The sequence below is a fragment of the Dothidotthia symphoricarpi genome, assembly GCF_010015815.1.
Source record: "Dothidotthia symphoricarpi CBS 119687 unplaced genomic scaffold P153scaffold_17, whole genome shotgun sequence".
Lineage (NCBI taxonomy): Eukaryota > Fungi > Ascomycota > Dothideomycetes > Pleosporales > Dothidotthiaceae > Dothidotthia > Dothidotthia symphoricarpi.
This window is the reverse complement of record NW_022985024.1, coordinates 757,839-774,973: the sequence shown is the minus strand read 5'-3', so window position 1 is coordinate 774,973 and position 17,135 is coordinate 757,839. Positions and strand designations below refer to the sequence as shown.

The following is a 17,135-nucleotide window of genomic DNA, read 5'->3' as shown; positions in this document are numbered from 1 at the left end:
GTTCGTATCGTTGAGATGCTGTGTAAGTATTCTATGGCGCTTGCTCCAATCGCTGAATCGTGAGGCGGTGAGCCTCGCTTTGCATCCGATGCGTTTGTAAATGGCGCCCGTACGAACTACACCTCGAAGAGGCAAAAGTTGGCTGACGTCTCTTACCGCTTGTTCTTGATAGCGTGCAACAACTGGCTACTGGGAGTGTCGACTCCGCTAACAGCATGTCGTACGGCGCAACCTTTCTCAAAGAGGTTCCTGCAGGAAGAACCGTTGGACAGCAAGCTGCCATGTTGCAGGCGGGCGCGGCAGTATCGTGGTTCCAGGCGGTCTAACACGTTGAGCCCTTGCAATGGAGGTGAGTGAGGGTGGCATGTTGGAGATGTTTGGATTGCATGGTGGGAGACGGAGACGGGTAGAGGACGAGGAACAGGAAGCTCGAGTCTTGCAATGGGGAACATCAACATCAACATCAACGGCAAGGGCAACTCGAGCGCATGGTGAGACGGCTACGTGGATGTCACTCTGGTGTAAAACTGTATTTGACCGTGTGGAATGCGCGTCAATTAGCGTAGTCATGCCCGTAATAATCCAAGATGCAAGATTCAAGAGTCCAGCCACCTGGGTCACGTGGCGACTGATTTCGAGAGGGGTCATTCGCGCACGCTGTCTCCTTATTCCGCCGTCGCGCGCAGTCGTTCCAGCATCCATTCATCCCATCGCCTCCCACATTGCTCCATTGCGCACGCGACTGTCAGGCGCCGTCGCTCCCCCCTCTCTATTTATCACCGGCTCTCCCGGTGTTGTATTGTCTCGTGTGTGCACTTTTCGCGGAATGAAAGAAGAGCACAGCTATTTCACCCTGCCCACCAACACGCTTTAACGCCCACGCGCGCCCGGCCATCGATACCACTCGATCGCAGAGGCCCGAGACGACTGTAGACTGCCCCTCGTTCGCGTGCCCGCAGCCATGGTGTCCAGTGCAACCCCCGCCGCCGCGCGGAAAACAGGCCAGCCCGAGAAGAAGTACAAGTGCCAGTTCTGCAACCGCGCCTTCAGCAGGAGCGAGCACCGCAGCCGCCACGAGCGCTCTCGTAAGTGACTTTTTGTTGTTCCGAGATGGAGCTCGATGTTTGGAGGCGGGGTAGCTGTTTACTGATGCGGGATTTCGCGTGGTGGTCGCGCTGCGGGGAAGATGGAGACAGTGTTGCTAACTGCCCCTCACCGACAGACACCAAGGAGCGCCCGTTCAAGTGCCTCAAATGCCGCAGCACCTTTGTCCGCCGCGACCTGCTGCTGCGCCACGACCGCACCGTCCACGCCAAAGACGGCGGCGTGCCCCTGCCCAGCGAGCAAAAGCGCCGCACCAACAACAAGGCGGCTGAGGCGACGCCCGGCCCCTCGAAGACGGCCGCCACGCCCACGCCCTTCGATGCCTCGACGCTCGAGCAGATCGAGGCCAGCAGCGACGAGATGGTCGACATCGAGGCCGCCGCCATGCTGATGACCGACTTCCACCACAAGGCCATGGCCAGCCAGGAGCCCGAGATGGTGCCCGAGCACCACGAGCCCGTCATGTCGCCCATCGGCCCCTCCATCATGGACCAGCCGCCCGTGCCCTACACCGCCCCGGGCCAGAACATGCTGCCGCAGATGCCGTGGCGCGACTCGATGGTCCCGCAGCCCGAGTCCAAGACGTCGGCCTTCAACGGCGCCGCCCTCAACACGCACGCCCACCAGCTGCCGCCGCTCATGGAGCGCACCATGTCGGGCAGCGAGACCCTGGCCCCGACCTTCCCGTCGATGAACGGCGGCAACCTCGGCACGCCAGGCGCCCTGTCGCCCTATCCGTCCATGCTCGGTCCCGTGTCGCCCGTCGACTACCGCAAGTCGCCTGGTCCCAGCCAAGCTCTGACCATGACGAGGGCCCCGCAGCTCGAGTCGGAGGAGCAGTGCGCCAGGATATACGACAACATCAAGCAGTACGACAGCGAGAACGCGCTGCTGGAGACGTTCCATCTGCCCAGCCTGAACACACTCAACCGTCTGCTCAAGACCTACTTCGACCTGTTCCACCACCACCTCCCCTTCCTGCACCCAGCGACCTTCAACCCCACTGAGGTGTCGGCGCCTCTGCTCCTGGCAGTGCTGTCGATAGGTGCCCTGTACATCTTCGACCAGGACCAGGCCTACATGCTTCACATCGGGTCCAAGGTACTCGTCAACCAGTTCCTGCAGAACAAGGAGAACTTCAGTTCCCGAAAGTGCCCTTTGTGGACCATGCAGAGCACCCTGCTCAACATGATCTTCTCCAGCTGGAGTGGTGACCCCAAGGGTCTCGAGTGGGCCTGCTCGATCAAAAGTCTCCTCGCCAATGTAAGTGCATCCTTCCATCGTTGACATCCCCAACTCACACGTTACAGATGGTAGCAGGAAACCGCTATGAGCTCAAAATCCGCACAGAAGCCCGTGAGGGTGCTCAGCCCAGCCATGAGGAGTGGGTAGTTGACGAGCAATGTCGACGAACATACTATGCCGTGTACATCTTCTTTGGGCTCCTAACTTTGACGTACAATCATACGCCAGCTATGGGATTTAATGAGTTCGACACGCTGGAACTACCGTCATCAGAAACTCTCTGGACTATGGAGTTCATCGACGATGAGTCATGGTGCGAGAGTCTGGCGGCGTCGAAGATCATCACCTTCCGCCAGGCACACGACAACCTCTTCCAAGGAGAGACCGCTCGTTACAGCGCCTTCGCGACTCGAGTTATGATCAACGCCTTGTTCCTAGAGGTCTGGTATCACAAGCGGAGTCCCGAGGCCCTCCAGGACGTCGTCACCGAGTACAAGCTCAGACTCGCCTTGGAGACTTGGGAGAAGTCGCTTGAGCTATGCGAGCCAGAGACAGTTGTGGTTCAATTGAGCGCTCCCCACAAAGGGCATCCTTTGATCTTCAACGCCATGGCGCTTTACAGAAACACCAGGGCTCGTCTTGTTGTTGATCTGAAATCTATCCAGGAAGCTCTACGTTACCACGACTCGTACGAAGTCGCTGCAGCCATGACTAATGCTCGCGACAAGGTTCAACGATCGCAGGAGATGATCAAGGTTATCCAGGAGTGCTTTGACTGCATTGAGGTCGCAGCTGTACAAGGCATTCGATGGGTCGCACGGACATCAGCGACCAACTGGAGTATCGAGCACCCTCTTACCGGGATGGACCTGATGGTCATCCTTACGCTTTGGCTCTACCGCCTGGAGCATGACGAAGAGCCTGCCAATGAGGAGGAACTCGCCATGTACAACAAGCTGCGCAACCTGTTTGATGACGATTCTGTCGATGTTTACGGTGCCAAACTGAGCTCCACAGTGGCACGACTGTGGGGTAGCATGATTGATGAAGTTGTTGTCTGGGGGTATGTGTATACAATCCATCTTCAACGGCACTCGATGCTAACGTTACATAGTATCACCAAACTTATGGGAGAATCCTTCAAACTCCACTCTCAAGCCCTCGTCGGCTACGAAGACGCAATGTCGTCCAGGTCTGGATCTGCCACACCCTCAATGACTACTGGCGGTGTTCAAGTCCTCGAAATGCAGATGGCTTATTAGGGAGTAGGCCTCTCTAGTACGCTGCTGTTGAAATTTCGCCATCTTTCCTATCTCGTCATCTCATCTTTCCTAGACTGTGGGCCTGGTTTCTCTTTTATTCCTGGTCATCTCTTTGGAGCATGGCTCGGAGTTCAGTGTCTCTTTTTCTGGTGCATACTGCGTGCGTTGAATCTGTTGTTTGTTTTGGTTTTTCAAGATTTGGGTGACACGGCGCATCGGGGCAGTCTGGTCCAGTCTCCATACACCTCTCTGGGCTTAGGCTCTTGACGTTTTTGCATTCTTCTAATATCTTTCCTCTCGTTCATACCCATTGATTCTGCTGAACAAGTTTTGGAGGCTGGCCCCAAGCGCGTTTTGCCTTCGGCTCGGCTCACCGCAGGCTGCGACTTGCCGTTTTCCGATAATGCTTGTTTGGTCTGTTATTGTTTTTCCTACACTTTTGGGATGGGACTGTTTCCTTCTGCATATACCAAGTATCTGATTTCTTCGCGGCGACGGAGAAGTCGAAGTTCGGCTGGTAATCCATTGATGATGATAATGCAGGAGTGAACGGGCACCTAGAATAGTCAATGTATAAGCATACTTTACTGGAGATACAGTCCGGATTCTGCACATATAGTGTTTGTGATGTCCATACTCTGCTTGAACATGATCTTCGTTTATAGCGTGCAGCACGCTCACACAAGTCCTATCAGCAGCTTTAGCATGTGCAGATATAAACGATCAGTATGGGGTATGGTCGTTCATGCGTAGAGAACGCGGCGCACGAGATGCCAAGCATGTGCACGGACGCGGCGTCGAAATTTCACTCGCCGAAAAAGTTCGATGGAGCTCTCGAGCACGGCATCACAGCTCAACACAGCTTTCCACAACACAGCCACTCGCTATATCACCAATCATATACAGTTTCTGCCATTGCCATTGAGCATTGAAGTTCCACTAATACACAATGGCCAAAGAAATCAAGGAGAAGAAGGAGAAGAAGGAAAAGAAGGACAAGAAGGAAAAGCGCGCCGAGACCGAGGGTGTGTCAAAGAGCAAGAAGGAGAAGAAGGACAAGAAGAAGGTTACTGCCGAGCTCGAGGATGCGCTCATGACAGGTGTTGAAGAAGCGACCGAGGTGTCGCTCATCCAGGCGGACAACGGCGACGGCGACGAGGAGCCGCGAGGCGCGCTTGTGCCTTTCGCATTCCCGCTGTCGGACGATGCGAAGGAGGTCAAGAAGATCCTGAAGACGGTCAAGAAATGTACGTTGACAATCTTCTCTCTCCCAACCTCCCCCACGCACCCAACTAACCCTCCTCCCCAGCCGCCAAGACCAAGACGCTCCGCCGCGGTGTAAAAGAAGTCGTCAAGGCGCTCCGCAAGTCAGGCCCCGCGACAAGCGGCTCCGACTCTTCGTCTATTGTCGTCATCGCCGCCGACATCTCACCCATGGATGTCATCTCGCACATCCCCGTTCTCTGCGAAGACCACAACGTGCCCTACATCTACATCAAGTCGCGCGCGGCGCTCGGCGAGGCCAGCGCCACCAAGAGGCCCACCAGCGTCGTCATGATCGGCAAGGACAGGACGAGCAAGAAGAGCAAGGACGTCAAGGACGACGACGCGAAAGAATTCGACGAGGCATACGCCGAGCTGCACAAGCTCGTCACCAAGGCGGCGAAGACGGTGCGCAAATAGGCTGCCCGATGAGCTACTTTGTCCAAATTATGTATGCCTGTATGTTGGATTTCTACCGTGCAAAAGGGAATGGGGAGTCTGGCGTTTTCGTGTCTGTTTGCGCATCGTGTCGCATACGGATTCACATTTTCTGTTTAGCTGAAATGGGCGGTTGGGGACGCCTCTGTGCGTCTGTTTGATCAAACGTCAATGTCAATGTCAATGCCGATCCAGAGGGGCTGCAATGAGAAAATTTCAAAAAACACTTGCTCTTTCTTTCTTCTGTTGATGTGCTCACGATGTCGCAGGTTTATATAGATGTTATATTTGTAAATGTTCACGTCTTTTAGCTTTTAAACTAAGCTACACGTCAATACCAAAGACATATTGTTTAGTTCTCATTCTCCACTTCCTCAAAGGGAAACAAGTGCGTATGCGTATCGGTATCTATTCACCCATCTATCTATATACCCTACATACCTATCCCATTTCATCCGCTTTGTCGCATACACGTGCATCGTCTAATCCAGTGATTCAAAACTAAGACGAGATATTCCCATTGATTGCAAAGAGGTAGTTACCCCGGTTGGAGCATAACACCCACACTCGACACTCAAGACAAGATAGCCAGGTCAAAGAGGACTGTCCGCACAGAAAGAAGTAGATCGCTACACCAAGTAGAAGACGCTGGGTGTCACTCTATTATTCTACCCATCGAACACGCGTATGTCTATCAGAAATGATTCCATCGTTCTGTTGGCAAAGCACCTGTGTTATTTCGTTTCTGTTTTCGTTCTCGTTCGAATGCTGAGGCCTGGGAGCTGGGGCGTGGGTTGCATGGTCTTTGTGGAAGTCGGGAGATTTGTCTGTATGTTTGAGTTTAATCGTGTTGGAGGGATGGGAGTGTGTGAGTGTTTGGTTGGCTTGGTGGGCTGTGGTAGATTATGTATCTACCGTGTATTGGTTCAACTCTTTTACTTGGTTGCTCCGTTCAGGACTCAATATTGGAAACAACTGCTCGATCATCTGTTCCGTTTGTTGCACGAAGTAAAGAGTTATGGGCAGGATTGGACGGGATAACTCTCCACTTCACAGTGTTCTAGGAAAACACGAAATCATTCAGTGACTGGCATGAGAGTATGTATACCAGGGGCGGATCCTTTACGGCCGGTTGCCCGACAGCGGAGAAGTATAGGCTGGTTTAAAGGGTATACAGATCCCGACTCCTTCCACTCGTTCGAGAGCTGGAAGTATATAAAGCGGCGAACAGAGTACCCGGAAACGTCGAGTGGCGGCTGCTGTTAGTGTAATCTGGGTGATGTATGATGTTGTGTTGACGGACACCCGTCCTGACAGTTTTTCAAGTCGGTTAGGAATATCTGATTAGCCTGATACATTCCATACCAATGCGAAAAGACGTTGCGTAGGAAGACAAACGCAGACGAGACAGATGGCAAGAAAAAGAGAGTGCCATGAACCCACGTCACCCCAGACTCCAGAGCAAAAACTCCTATGTCTCTTATACCACTTCGCGTGAGCCACAACCAGCCAGCCAACCAACCAACCGACCATCCCCATACACCCATACATTACCCACCACATCCACACACCCCAGCCCCAAACATTCAACTCCCCACCTCCCCACCCTCCTTCTCCCTCTCCCCCGTCTTCGCAAACGCCGCCCCAAAAAGATGCAGCGGATTCCCCAACCTCGAAGCCATAAGATACAGCACCGTCAACCCCGTAACCACAATCTCATCCCTTTCCTCCTCGCTGACCACCCTCTGGAAATACATCATACCAACCTGTTTCAGAGCCCAGAAATTCACACTAAACTTCGCAACCGGCAGCTGCGCGGCGTCCAGACACACAAAATCCCACGTCTTCATGCTGCTGTTTGCTATCCAGGACATGGTAACGGGCTCCGTGGAGTGCACGTTCGAGGTGTACCCGTATGCTGTTTTCCAGCGCGAGAGGGGCGTGAGGGGGAGGGAGCGGCCGTGCAGCGTGCATGAGGGCGTGATGGAGATGCTGGGGATGGTTGCTGTGGCTATGGGGGTGTTGGATGGGGCGGAGTCGAAGCGCAGTTGGGGTTTTAGCGTGCGGAAGTGTTGGGTGTAGAGGGGTTGGAGGGTGGTGTCAGTCTTTAGGCTGACGCGGTTTTGGAAGGCGGTCCATGAGAAGTCTATTTGGAGGGTGGGGGGTTCGGAGGCCATGGGTGGGGAGTCGGGGGGTTGAGACATGGTGGGTTGGGGGTGCGAGGGAGGGGGAGGGGGTGGTTGTGTACTGTTGGATTGATCGGCTGATTGGGTTGTAGCAAGTACTTAACCTTACACAGGTTGCTTGGCGAACATACTGAATGGGGGGTCTGATCGTCACGGTGGGTATACTAAGTGAGTACTGTAGTCTGGTGATGTGGGGAGGATCGGAAAGAGCTCATGCAAGGGGGTGGCATGTACAGGTTGAAATACGACACCCTATCCTATCATTGATCGCAGGAGGTTCTTGAATCCTCTACTAATCTATACCTAACAAGCTTTTTATTGGATTTTCGCGTAGACGCGATACTAAACAAATTGTAATGTTGCCGATGTAAGAAACATACATAGCTTACTATCGCATTATCTAAACTTCAGTTCATCTCTCCAATCAGCCGTGGGGCTGCTCGTATTTCAACCCGCACATGCTGCCCCCTTGTACATGTTGGAGGTTACTCTTGCTTCATATTTCTCGGCTTCGAATACACATTCCTGTAGTCTTGCTGTGTTGTTGCGAGTCTCGGGAATTGTCTTATATCTAGCTCATTTTGTGCAAGAGCGTGACGCTTAAAGACGGACCCATTGCCACCCATCGATGCTGATAGGATTTCCGAAGGCAGACTAGATGCATCTTGTTAGCAGCTTGAGCAGACACATATATACAAGACCATTTGATACATACCATACAACTTGACTTGTAATTTCGATGTGAAACCACAACTGGATATCATAGAATTGTAAATGCTCCATCGAGATATCAATTGCCAACTGTCATTCATTTTCGAACTCACATCTTGAATTCGATAAATAGAAAGTCGACCATCCCATAAACTGCTTAATATGCGCATTATCGATGTGACGTAAAATGAGGTCGAGAAAGTCGAGCGTGGTGTGGAATGTTGCATACTTCACCTCCCAAAGCCTCCATCCAACGACCTACCTCCACACTCAACACCCCAACCCCCCCATCCACCACGCAACAAACCCATCTCTCAACCTCCTCACGCCGTCATCTTCGTCCTCCAAGTCCCCGTCGCGAAGTCAAAAACCCCCTGCCCCTCCGGCAGCCGTCGACTCCCATTAATAACACTCTCCCTCGCCGCATCCGGTTTCAGCCCCAGCACAGCAGTCTTCTTCCTCGCCGCACCCTTGACGCGATGAAGTCCGATCTGGCACCCCGGGCGCCCGGCAAACCGCTTGCAGCACCCCCAGCGGAAGCCGTCGGGGTGTTTTTCCCGGTTGGCGGGCGTGTCTTTTTTGCCGTGGAAGCGCTGGTCGTAGTCCCACCAGGCGGGTGATTTTGTGTCGATTTTCAGGGTTTCTGGGGATGTGGTTGGTGGTGTTTGGGGGATGATATGCGGGGGCAGGGAAGGACTTACTGGTGTGCACTAAACAGCTCGTTGGACCGTTTGTCAACGCATCGAATTCTTGTTCGCAATCGATGCATGGTTCGAATCGGTGCGCAACGTAGTCTTCTCTTTTCCGCTTCAGGGGCCTGGCTTCTTTGCCTTTTTCAACGGGCTCTTTCGCTGCATTCTCGTCCTCGTCAAGCGAGATTGCGTGGGAGGCTTCAGTTCCTTTCTTTGCTGCTTCTTTAGTCGCCTCTTTTGCTCTTTCGTTGGCGGCTTTGAGATCTGCTGATGTGACGAGGAGTTCGTCAGATGCGACGTCTAGCGCATCGGGAACTTGGGCACATATTTTCTCGAGGGTGGCGCGGATGCGTTTCTCTGATGCTGAGTTTAGGGCGGATAAGAGGAGGTCGGGAAGTGTGGTGTCAGACATATTGTAGGTGGATGGCGGAGTGATGCTTGGGGATGCGTTCAGGGATGGTGGAGGTTGGAAGCGAGATTAGTCTGCTGGAGGTTAGTCCACAGCTTACGGTGTGAACGTCTACTCACGACACATTCTCCAAATTATTGATTGAGTTATATATTTGTCCTACTTCAAATTGATGCTTTTCATAGCGTTTCTCAAACCAACATGAAAATCTCTGCATTTGTGCCCCCCGCATCCTACAACCACCTACCCCTCAACCAAACCTCAGTTTCTTCGATTTGTCTAGGTTCGGCCCCACTCGATGCGGTCCTTGCTGGCACCCCTCGTCACCCTCATCCCCTCTAACCTCACAGCAACTCCAAATAAATCCCTCGGGAAACTCCTCTTTATTGGCATCCGTGTTCGTTGGTCCAAAAGTCTCCTCTTCCGTGTCAGCCCAAAACTCTTCATCGACCTCCATTTCCCCTGCAATATTTTAGCTCAACTTTCATACCAACACTGGCTGACGAGTGGGTTTTACCATCATGCCATTGACAGCTCTCCGGTCCATTCTCAGTCACATCGAACTCCGAAAAACAGCGTCCGCATGTCGCAAAGCGGGGGCCGGAGTATTCTGGACCATCCCGTTTTCGCTTTCCACGTGCAGATGTAGAATTCGTTTCCTCTGTTTTGGCAAGTAGAAGCTCGTTACAAACCGAAGCGTGGGTGACGTCAGACTTCGAGCAGAGAGTTTTCAGTATATCTCTTAGTCGATTGACAGATGCGTTATCGATTGCTTCGTTCAAAAGTTTCGTAGAGGACATTGTGTGTAGTGTGGTGTTAGTGGTTCGGGGAATTAGAGAACCACGTAGAAGAGAACAGGGTCGCGTCCGTCAGGAACAGGCACTTTGGTATGACGTAGGTGATCAACCTCAAGAGCTTCCAAACTTGTAGTTAGTGCCCCTAAGAGGAGGAATAAGTTGTACTGTCTTTAGATTTAGCGACATGGCCCTGTAAATTGAATTCACCAAGGTATGGGCTGATGGAAGGGTATCAAATGTACAGTGATCAATTGCCCAGAACGATCTATGCCATGCCCTACTGTACAGCGTACCTGTCGTATGCCACGCTCAAATTTGTACTAAAAGAATCCATCCATCTCATTTTCATCCGGTATCATTCGCTTATGGCCTGACAACTCGCAGACCGTCTTTGGGGGGTGTGGCTGCCCGCTTGAATGACTGTAATATTGTCAGTATGCGCTTCCTGATTTGTAAAGGTAGTGTGCGTACGTTGTCACACTCTTCCCACGCTCGTCCAGCACCGAATCCGAGGCCAACCGTTGCGGGCCATGCGCGGCGCTTGAAGAGGAGCACGGAGAAGACGACACCAAAAGAGAGGCCGAGACCGGAGCGGATGAGCATCGAAGAGAGACAGCGGTCCCACTGCAAGTCGTTGTGTTAGCGCAACGATTCTCTAGCGAGCAAAGCAGCCTATCTGCGCATATTGTGTTCATGAGGGCAAGAGTCGCGTGAGACTGGGAGAAGCTGCAATTGAGTGCAGCAAATCCCGTGACATGCAAGGCAATATGCCAACGCATTTCTCCCAGCTCTCAATTCAATGCCATAGTCGCTACCGGGTTGGGAGATGTACCTTCTCGTTAAGCAGGGCTTCGCTCATGGGGCGGGTGGTTCGCGGGATGGGCGCAACAGGCTGGGGTGTTCCGTCGGCCATGGCGGGCGTGTGTGTGGGAGCAATTGATCGGGTCGAGGTGGATAGAGGTGGTGAGGTGCGGCGGGCGGTAGTGATGATGATCCTCGGACAGCGGCAGCGACAGCGGAAGTTTGCTCAGCATCGCCGGCCTTGGCGCATGCAACTTCTGGGTCCGAGCGTAACTTTTTTCGAGGAAGCTGTTCCACCGTCTTGCTCTGGCAGTCACAATTCAAGGTGACTGAACAATATGGCTCCAATGAAGCCAGTATGTCATTTTACTCTGTACACGTTTCCTGGCTCTGCTAATCCATGACAGACTTCCGAGAATGGGCTTGCGCCAACACGCCCTCGCCTACAGGCTGTCAACCAGAATTTCTCAGACCTGAATGAACAGATCCGCCAAGTCGCGCATATAATAGGCCTCCCTGACAGCTGGGCGACTGTAGAAGATGAAGGCGCTCGGTCAGACATGGTACGGCAACTTGTCCGCGCAAGAGCAGAATGGGTTTTGCGCTGGGTGCTCGACAAGCTGAAAGACGAGGCCGAAGCTGGACACACGGCGCGGGCAAACACGACGGCATGGAAGCTCTTGGACTGGATGATACACGTCCTGCCCGTCTCGCGCAGCGCACCGCATCTGCGAGACGCGGCCTTCACCACCATCTTGGAGAGAACTCTGGTGGAAATGGTCGACAAGGACGCTGCCGTTCACTCAGTACCCATTTCCGACGACGTCCACATGGCCGACATGTCAGAGTCGAGCGAAACTGTTGGCGACGACTCGCAGCCGTCGCGGAAACGAAAGCGAGGAGCCGCCGACTCGACCTCTCCCTCGAAGAGAGCAGCAGTCGCATCCATCGACCTCGAGCAGCTATTCAGTGTAATTGCGACTGCAGTCAGGTCCATCACAGGACTTGCTGCCACTCACAACAAGACGGATGACTCCTCACAGCGAGAGCTCATGAAGATGGTGTTGAGAACCGAGAGTGCACAAGCATCTCGCATACTAAAGTTCTGGCTCACCTGTGTTCAGAAACTTGCTGGTGTCGCGTTATCTTCAGGACTGCATGCACCAAATCTCGATAGATATCTTGACCTTTCCCTAGCTCTGGAAGTCTGGGAACTGCGAACTGTCGATTCGGGCGATGAGATGGGATCCTCCGCTGACGAGTTCACCACGGAGTGTCTCGTTCCTGCCCTAACGCTCCTCGACGCCCTTAAAAGCACACACAACCTTGAATTCATCCCGTCTTCTACCCGTTCGATCAATCGCACCACACAGGCAATCGAAAAACTCCTGGCTCGACACCTGCTTGCGCCATCACGCGCTGCTTTCTTCGCCGAGACTCTTGCGGAGTCTGCGAATCCCGAACCCAGCCCTCTCGAGGCGAAGCAGCTAGCAGACAGTCTGCAACCACTGCGAGCAAAGTTACTCCAAGCAGCACAGATTGAGGATGCAGGCGAAGCTGTCCCGGCTGACGTGGCCTGCTTGTCCAACGCCGTCTCGCATCTGCTCGATCTAGCTATACGTGCATCTCCATCGAAGACGCCAAGGAGCAGGATTGCAGAAAAACCGTGGATCCAAGCAGTCTTCGTGACACTTGTTGAATGCGCCGGATGCTCACTCAAAGAGCCGCCTGAGTTTGTCACGTCAAACACCGCTGTTACTGCCCTTGGAAGTGCTGTTCGCGTGCTCCAGATCCATAACATAAGCATCAAATCGGATGTCTTGAAGAACATCTTTTGGTACCACTCTGGCGTAAAGTACCCAAAAAATCAGGAGAAGGAGGTGCATTGGTCGTTGATTGCTGCATTGATCGAGCTCGACCCCACGGTCTTTGTAGCAGAACCAAAGTCCATATCCGGGGCTACTAGGGAGCAGCATACCGGTCTGGCTCAGTTCATCTTCGAGCAAATATCGAATACTGAGTTCAAGAGCCCAGGATTTGCCAATGACGATCGCGACGCTGATGGCTTAGACAACAGCCATACCGGCCACCGCGCGCAGACTGCGCCTCGGGTTCAACGGACACTAATATTGAAACGTATTGTTGTTCCAATCATGTCGGCTTTCGCGCGCAACCGAAATCTATTGGGCTTCCTCGGACGGTGGGACAACCAACTAGTCAAGAGCTACAGATTTGAGAATCGGCAAAACTTGAAAGAGCGCAAGGATCTCATCTGGGAAGATCGCACTTTGAACAAGGCCTTGGTGGAGCTGTTTGAGCAGAGTCTGACGCAAGGTCAGATAGCAAAGCTACTCCAGGATCATGCGAAACGTATGGATGATCTAGGTGATGCTATAGCGTCTGCATCTAAAGACGGTGTTAAGGTTCAAAAGCTCGCCGCCTATAAGAATGCGCTCAGCAGTGCTATTATCATCCCAGCCATCTTGCAATCAATCGGATCCGACGAGATCATCGGGGCACTCAAGCCACAGCTCCGCTCCCTCCTCAGATCTTACACCGCGTGGGTACAGGACGACCAGTACAGCGTTTACTCAAAGCTCGCCCTCTCATGGTTCACGTTATGTCAACTGCTGACAAAGTTGTGGCCCATCGAGTTACATGCCTCTGCGCAGATCCAAGAAGAGCTGCTTCACCCACTTGTCAAACAAGCTACAGTGGACATGTCTTCCACACGGAAAGATCAAAACGGCAGACGTGTAGACTCATTCACACGAGCAGCGGCTATGTTGTTTCTGCTTGATGCTTGCGACTACCTCCAAACCGTGCCCGGCTCTACGGACCTCATACAAACAAGCCTGCAAAAGACAATGGAGAGTCTTTCCGCTAGCCGAATCGACCTCTCAGACTTCACAAAGTTGGTTGAGTATTTTTGTGCCGACTTCGTGCAACTGTTTGGACACTTGGAGGCTGAAGCTTGCCAAAAGTTGTTGCTGACCTTGCTTTCGAAGCTATCAAACTTCGATAGCGAAGTTGGCGAGCACATCAGTCACTCGCTTTCCCAGACTATCTTCCAGCAGGGAAGCTCTTCGTTGCAGGATACGTATTCCTCGGCACTTTTACAGACCCTCGAAAAAAACGAAGATAATCGTGCCCATGCTATCGCGGTCAAGTCATTCTTGCACATGAGTCCTTTGGCGCTTTCGCGAGAGAGGCGAGAGGCAATACTGGACCGCATAACCGAGCTTCTTGCTTCAGGGTCAAAGGATTCTGCAGCGTTGCTAAGCATTGTGGCGCATCTCATGGAGGTTTCCAACGCAACCGCGAAGATCTCGACCGAGGGTGGCCTGGCTTTCAAGATTGCCGAAACTTTGCATAAGCAGGGCCTTGAGTCGCCTGCGTCCCTTCAATCACTTCAGCACCTTGTTCAACTGACACTTGGTCATATCTTCCCAAACCAAGGCCAGCCTCAGAACCAGGTTTTCCTTGGCGAGTTTAGGATTCAGGTCGGATCGGTCACCAAGAAGAAAGCACAATGCTCTGCAGCCCAACTGGTGATACTCCGTGCAGCTGTTTCTGTCCAGAAACAAAACGCGCTGATCGATCTCGAGCGCTATGTGGCCGTGCTGAAGCAGTGCCTTGCCGATGACAGTGGTAGTAGCGCGTCCCTCCAAGATGTGCTAGATGCGTTGAACGAGTTGTCTCCGCTTGCCCTCCAGGAAGCCAAGCTCTTCGATACAACGCAAGCTTGGTTGCGCACATGGATCAACGACAATGCCGACTTGGAGTCTTATATCACCTCCGAAGGAGAAAGCCCAGCCGAATTGGCCGAATACGTCGCACGACTGCAAACGGCAATGGCAAGATATAGTCTGCATCCGAACGCGACCTGGCTGGTCAAACTTACCTTCAAACTTGTCCGCGAGCCGATCGCCGATGAAATGAAGGAGACCGCGTTTGAGACAGTTAAACACGCCCTCGCACCTCTCCCAATCCCCGAGAAGCTGGACTTGATCCCTGTCTTGGCCGATGTCCAAGATCCCCTGAACCACGCTGCATCATACCGTCTCCTTAATATCCTCATCTCGACCTTAGACGACAAGTTAGAAATGGACCCTCAGCTTCGACACAAGCAACTCGCTCTGCTACCGAAGATATGCGTTCTCCTCGCCTCATGCGCCGACCACCCATCCTCCAACGCACTCCTCACCAGCATCAACACAATCCTCGACTCAAAGCCCTCCCTCGCATCCCAACACAGCATCGAAACCGTACTCAGCGTCCTAGTAAAACTCTCATCACGCAGCAGCCCCGCCCTCCCAGCCACACACGCACCCCTCATCTACTCACGCCTCTGCGAAACAAGCCGTCTAATCCTCCTCCTACACCGCGGACGTCTAGGCGGCCGCTTCCACCTAGTCCTCCCCCTCCTCCAAAGCCTCCTCTTCTGCCTCTTCACGCCCAACCACGGCCGCACCGGCGCACTGCCCCCCTGGCTACGCTCCGCATCCCTCCCGCCCACCAGCGCAACGCAATACTCGCGCATCCTCCTCACACTGTGCAACCCCCCGCAATCATCCGTCAAAGCGGCACATCACCCCAAGAAATCAAAAGATCTTAACGACCCTGTTAAGGCGGCGAGGGAATACACGTCCCACTTCTTGTACCCGCTGCTCGCGGCGTTTTGCAAATTCCAGCTCGGAGGGCGCCTGGAGGCGGGCGTGAGGGAGAAGCTTATGCCTGGTGTGTGGGAGGCGGTTGGTACGGCGGGTGTGCATAGGGAGGGGCTGGATGCGATGTTTGCGGGGATGGGACGTAGTGAGAAGGATGTTTGGAGGGGGGTTTGGAGTGAGTGGGAGGGGGTGCATGGGAGGAAGAGGGTTGTTGGTGAGGAAGCTTAGATTGGTGGTGTGGTTCAGTTCAGGTGGGGTAGGTGGATGGAATGTAGTTGAAGTGGAGTGAGTGAGTTGTATGTACATGTTGGGAAGATTTGTAGATACATATACGCATACCTCTAATTTACAGGTTTGTTTGACAGCTAAGCTGATATTCTTTTCTGCTTGAGATGTATGGTAGACTTCCTTGCTTACTCACTGTATCTCGCATCTTCCCTTTCCTCCCCTTTCCTTTCCTTCCTATATCTTACCCCAAGTAACGCCACACAAACACATACCACCCTGGCCACTGCATCTACGAAAAACCAACCAGTCCTTGGGTTGATTGGACGAGGAATGGGCCTGCACTGTAATCCCCTCCCTAAGTTCAAACCATTCGCCACCTCAAGGTATTCCCAGCGCGCTCACAGATTGATCGAAATATCTTGGTCGCTGATCCTGACGCGTTCGAAAATAGCACGTAAAGGACGTGTAGAGCGAGTGCTTGTCAATCGATCGATGCGGACGTCATCTGGTTCCTCTTCCGAGACACGTCAAGCGCGTACTGCACTTTTTGGGTGGTGGTTGGCTGTTGTGAAGAGTGCGACGTATGTGGAAGTACGGCACGATGCCATATCACAAGAGTAGATCTGTTGATTAGCTTGGTTGTTCGCCAATTGAAGATACTCGATTAGCGAATGAGGCTTATGACCGTATTCCCGTATATTCCCATCTCATTGCATTTGCTCTGAGTCGCTACTCTTTGCAGATAGATAGATAGATACCCAACGCTTGACGGAGGACGTGTGTAGTCGGAGGCGACCGGGAGGCGCTGTTCCCACCTTATCGCGCGCGTGTTCTGGAACGACAGATGAAAGAAAAAATTGTCCTTCTCGAAGGCGTTGCGGATTTGGTACCGACTGGAAGCTAAGACGTCTCCGAGGTGGGATCATGACGCTTTAATCGGCCACCAACGTCGGGGACCGACTAGCAGATCTGGGGATAATCTAGGCTTGGATGGGATCTTCGATGCTCGGGGTTTCTGTCGATAACGGTAGGTTTGGCGTGCGTCGAGTTGGCTGCGTCATTTGGGCGTGATAACAAAAAAACTACTATGCGATGCATGTGTTAGATAGACGTTCTATGCTACGACTTCCTCGCTTAACGTTGGGTGGTGGCAATTGTGATAAAGGCAGGGAAGAATACATGCATAGTAGGTAGCTGCAGTGTATATTCGCCTTCAAGTTAAACCAACAACGGCAATTGCACGCGTGAAGCACGGGCCCGACTAAGCAGATTGTGCATGAAAAAGCTTCGGTTGACGTGATAGGTCAAGTGCAGTACGTGAGGCCGACG

The 17,135-nt window shown here is 52.9% G+C and overlaps 8 protein-coding genes across 8 annotated transcripts; 4 read left to right on the top strand and 4 right to left on the bottom strand.

The window, feature by feature from the left end:
* Positions 1-27: 27 nt before the first annotated feature.
* P153DRAFT_80448 (uncharacterized protein) lies at positions 28-960 on the top strand. Its single transcript, XM_033673415.1, has one exon. It carries the CDS (start codon positions 344-346, stop codon positions 872-874), a length of 531 nt encoding a protein of 176 aa, XP_033520970.1. The 5' UTR covers positions 28-343; the 3' UTR covers positions 875-960.
* A 1-nt stretch (position 961) lies between these two features.
* Positions 962-3,611, top strand: P153DRAFT_359550 (uncharacterized protein; the record flags this gene model as incomplete). The annotated part of the gene is made up of 4 exons (XM_033666874.1): positions 962-1,085; positions 1,223-2,367; positions 2,415-3,412; positions 3,464-3,611. The coding sequence occupies 4 exons, from the start codon at positions 962-964 to the stop codon at positions 3,609-3,611; spliced, it is 2,415 nt and encodes an 804-aa protein (XP_033520969.1).
* Positions 3,612-4,504: 893 nt separating this feature from the next.
* On the top strand, positions 4,505-5,719 carry P153DRAFT_433701 (L30e-like protein). The gene is made up of 2 exons (XM_033673038.1): positions 4,505-4,858; positions 4,921-5,719. The coding sequence occupies exons 1-2, from the start codon at positions 4,561-4,563 to the stop codon at positions 5,292-5,294; spliced, it is 672 nt and encodes a 223-aa protein (XP_033520968.1). The 5' UTR covers positions 4,505-4,560; the 3' UTR covers positions 5,295-5,719.
* A 1,179-nt stretch (positions 5,720-6,898) lies between these two features.
* Positions 6,899-7,489, bottom strand: P153DRAFT_297872 (uncharacterized protein; the record flags this gene model as incomplete). Its single annotated transcript, XM_033664183.1, has 1 exon — positions 6,899-7,489. One exon carries the CDS (start codon positions 7,487-7,489, stop codon positions 6,899-6,901), a length of 591 nt encoding a protein of 196 aa, XP_033520967.1.
* A 1,043-nt stretch (positions 7,490-8,532) lies between these two features.
* P153DRAFT_388610 (uncharacterized protein) lies at positions 8,533-9,313 on the bottom strand (the record flags this gene model as incomplete). Its single annotated transcript, XM_033670763.1, has 2 exons — positions 8,533-8,852; positions 8,911-9,313. The coding sequence occupies 2 exons, from the start codon at positions 9,311-9,313 to the stop codon at positions 8,533-8,535; spliced, it is 723 nt and encodes a 240-aa protein (XP_033520966.1).
* Positions 9,314-9,560: 247 nt separating this feature from the next.
* P153DRAFT_346475 (uncharacterized protein) lies at positions 9,561-10,110 on the bottom strand (the record flags this gene model as incomplete). The annotated part of the gene is made up of 2 exons (XM_033666125.1): positions 9,561-9,751; positions 9,801-10,110. The coding sequence occupies 2 exons, from the start codon at positions 10,108-10,110 to the stop codon at positions 9,561-9,563; spliced, it is 501 nt and encodes a 166-aa protein (XP_033520965.1).
* A 248-nt stretch (positions 10,111-10,358) lies between these two features.
* Positions 10,359-11,038, bottom strand: P153DRAFT_369270 (DUF543-domain-containing protein). Its single transcript, XM_033668721.1, has 3 exons — positions 10,940-11,038; positions 10,579-10,731; positions 10,359-10,527 (listed from the first exon to the last, which is right to left on the bottom strand). The coding sequence occupies exons 1-3, from the start codon at positions 11,018-11,020 to the stop codon at positions 10,471-10,473; spliced, it is 291 nt and encodes a 96-aa protein (XP_033520964.1). The 5' UTR covers positions 11,021-11,038; the 3' UTR covers positions 10,359-10,470.
* Positions 11,039-11,221: 183 nt separating this feature from the next.
* P153DRAFT_433697 (uncharacterized protein) lies at positions 11,222-15,806 on the top strand (the record flags this gene model as incomplete). The annotated part of the gene is made up of 2 exons (XM_033673037.1): positions 11,222-11,264; positions 11,316-15,806. Exons 1-2 carry the CDS (start codon positions 11,247-11,249, stop codon positions 15,804-15,806), a joined length of 4,509 nt encoding a protein of 1,502 aa, XP_033520963.1. The 5' UTR covers positions 11,222-11,246.
* Between the last annotated feature and the right edge of the window lie 1,329 nt (positions 15,807-17,135).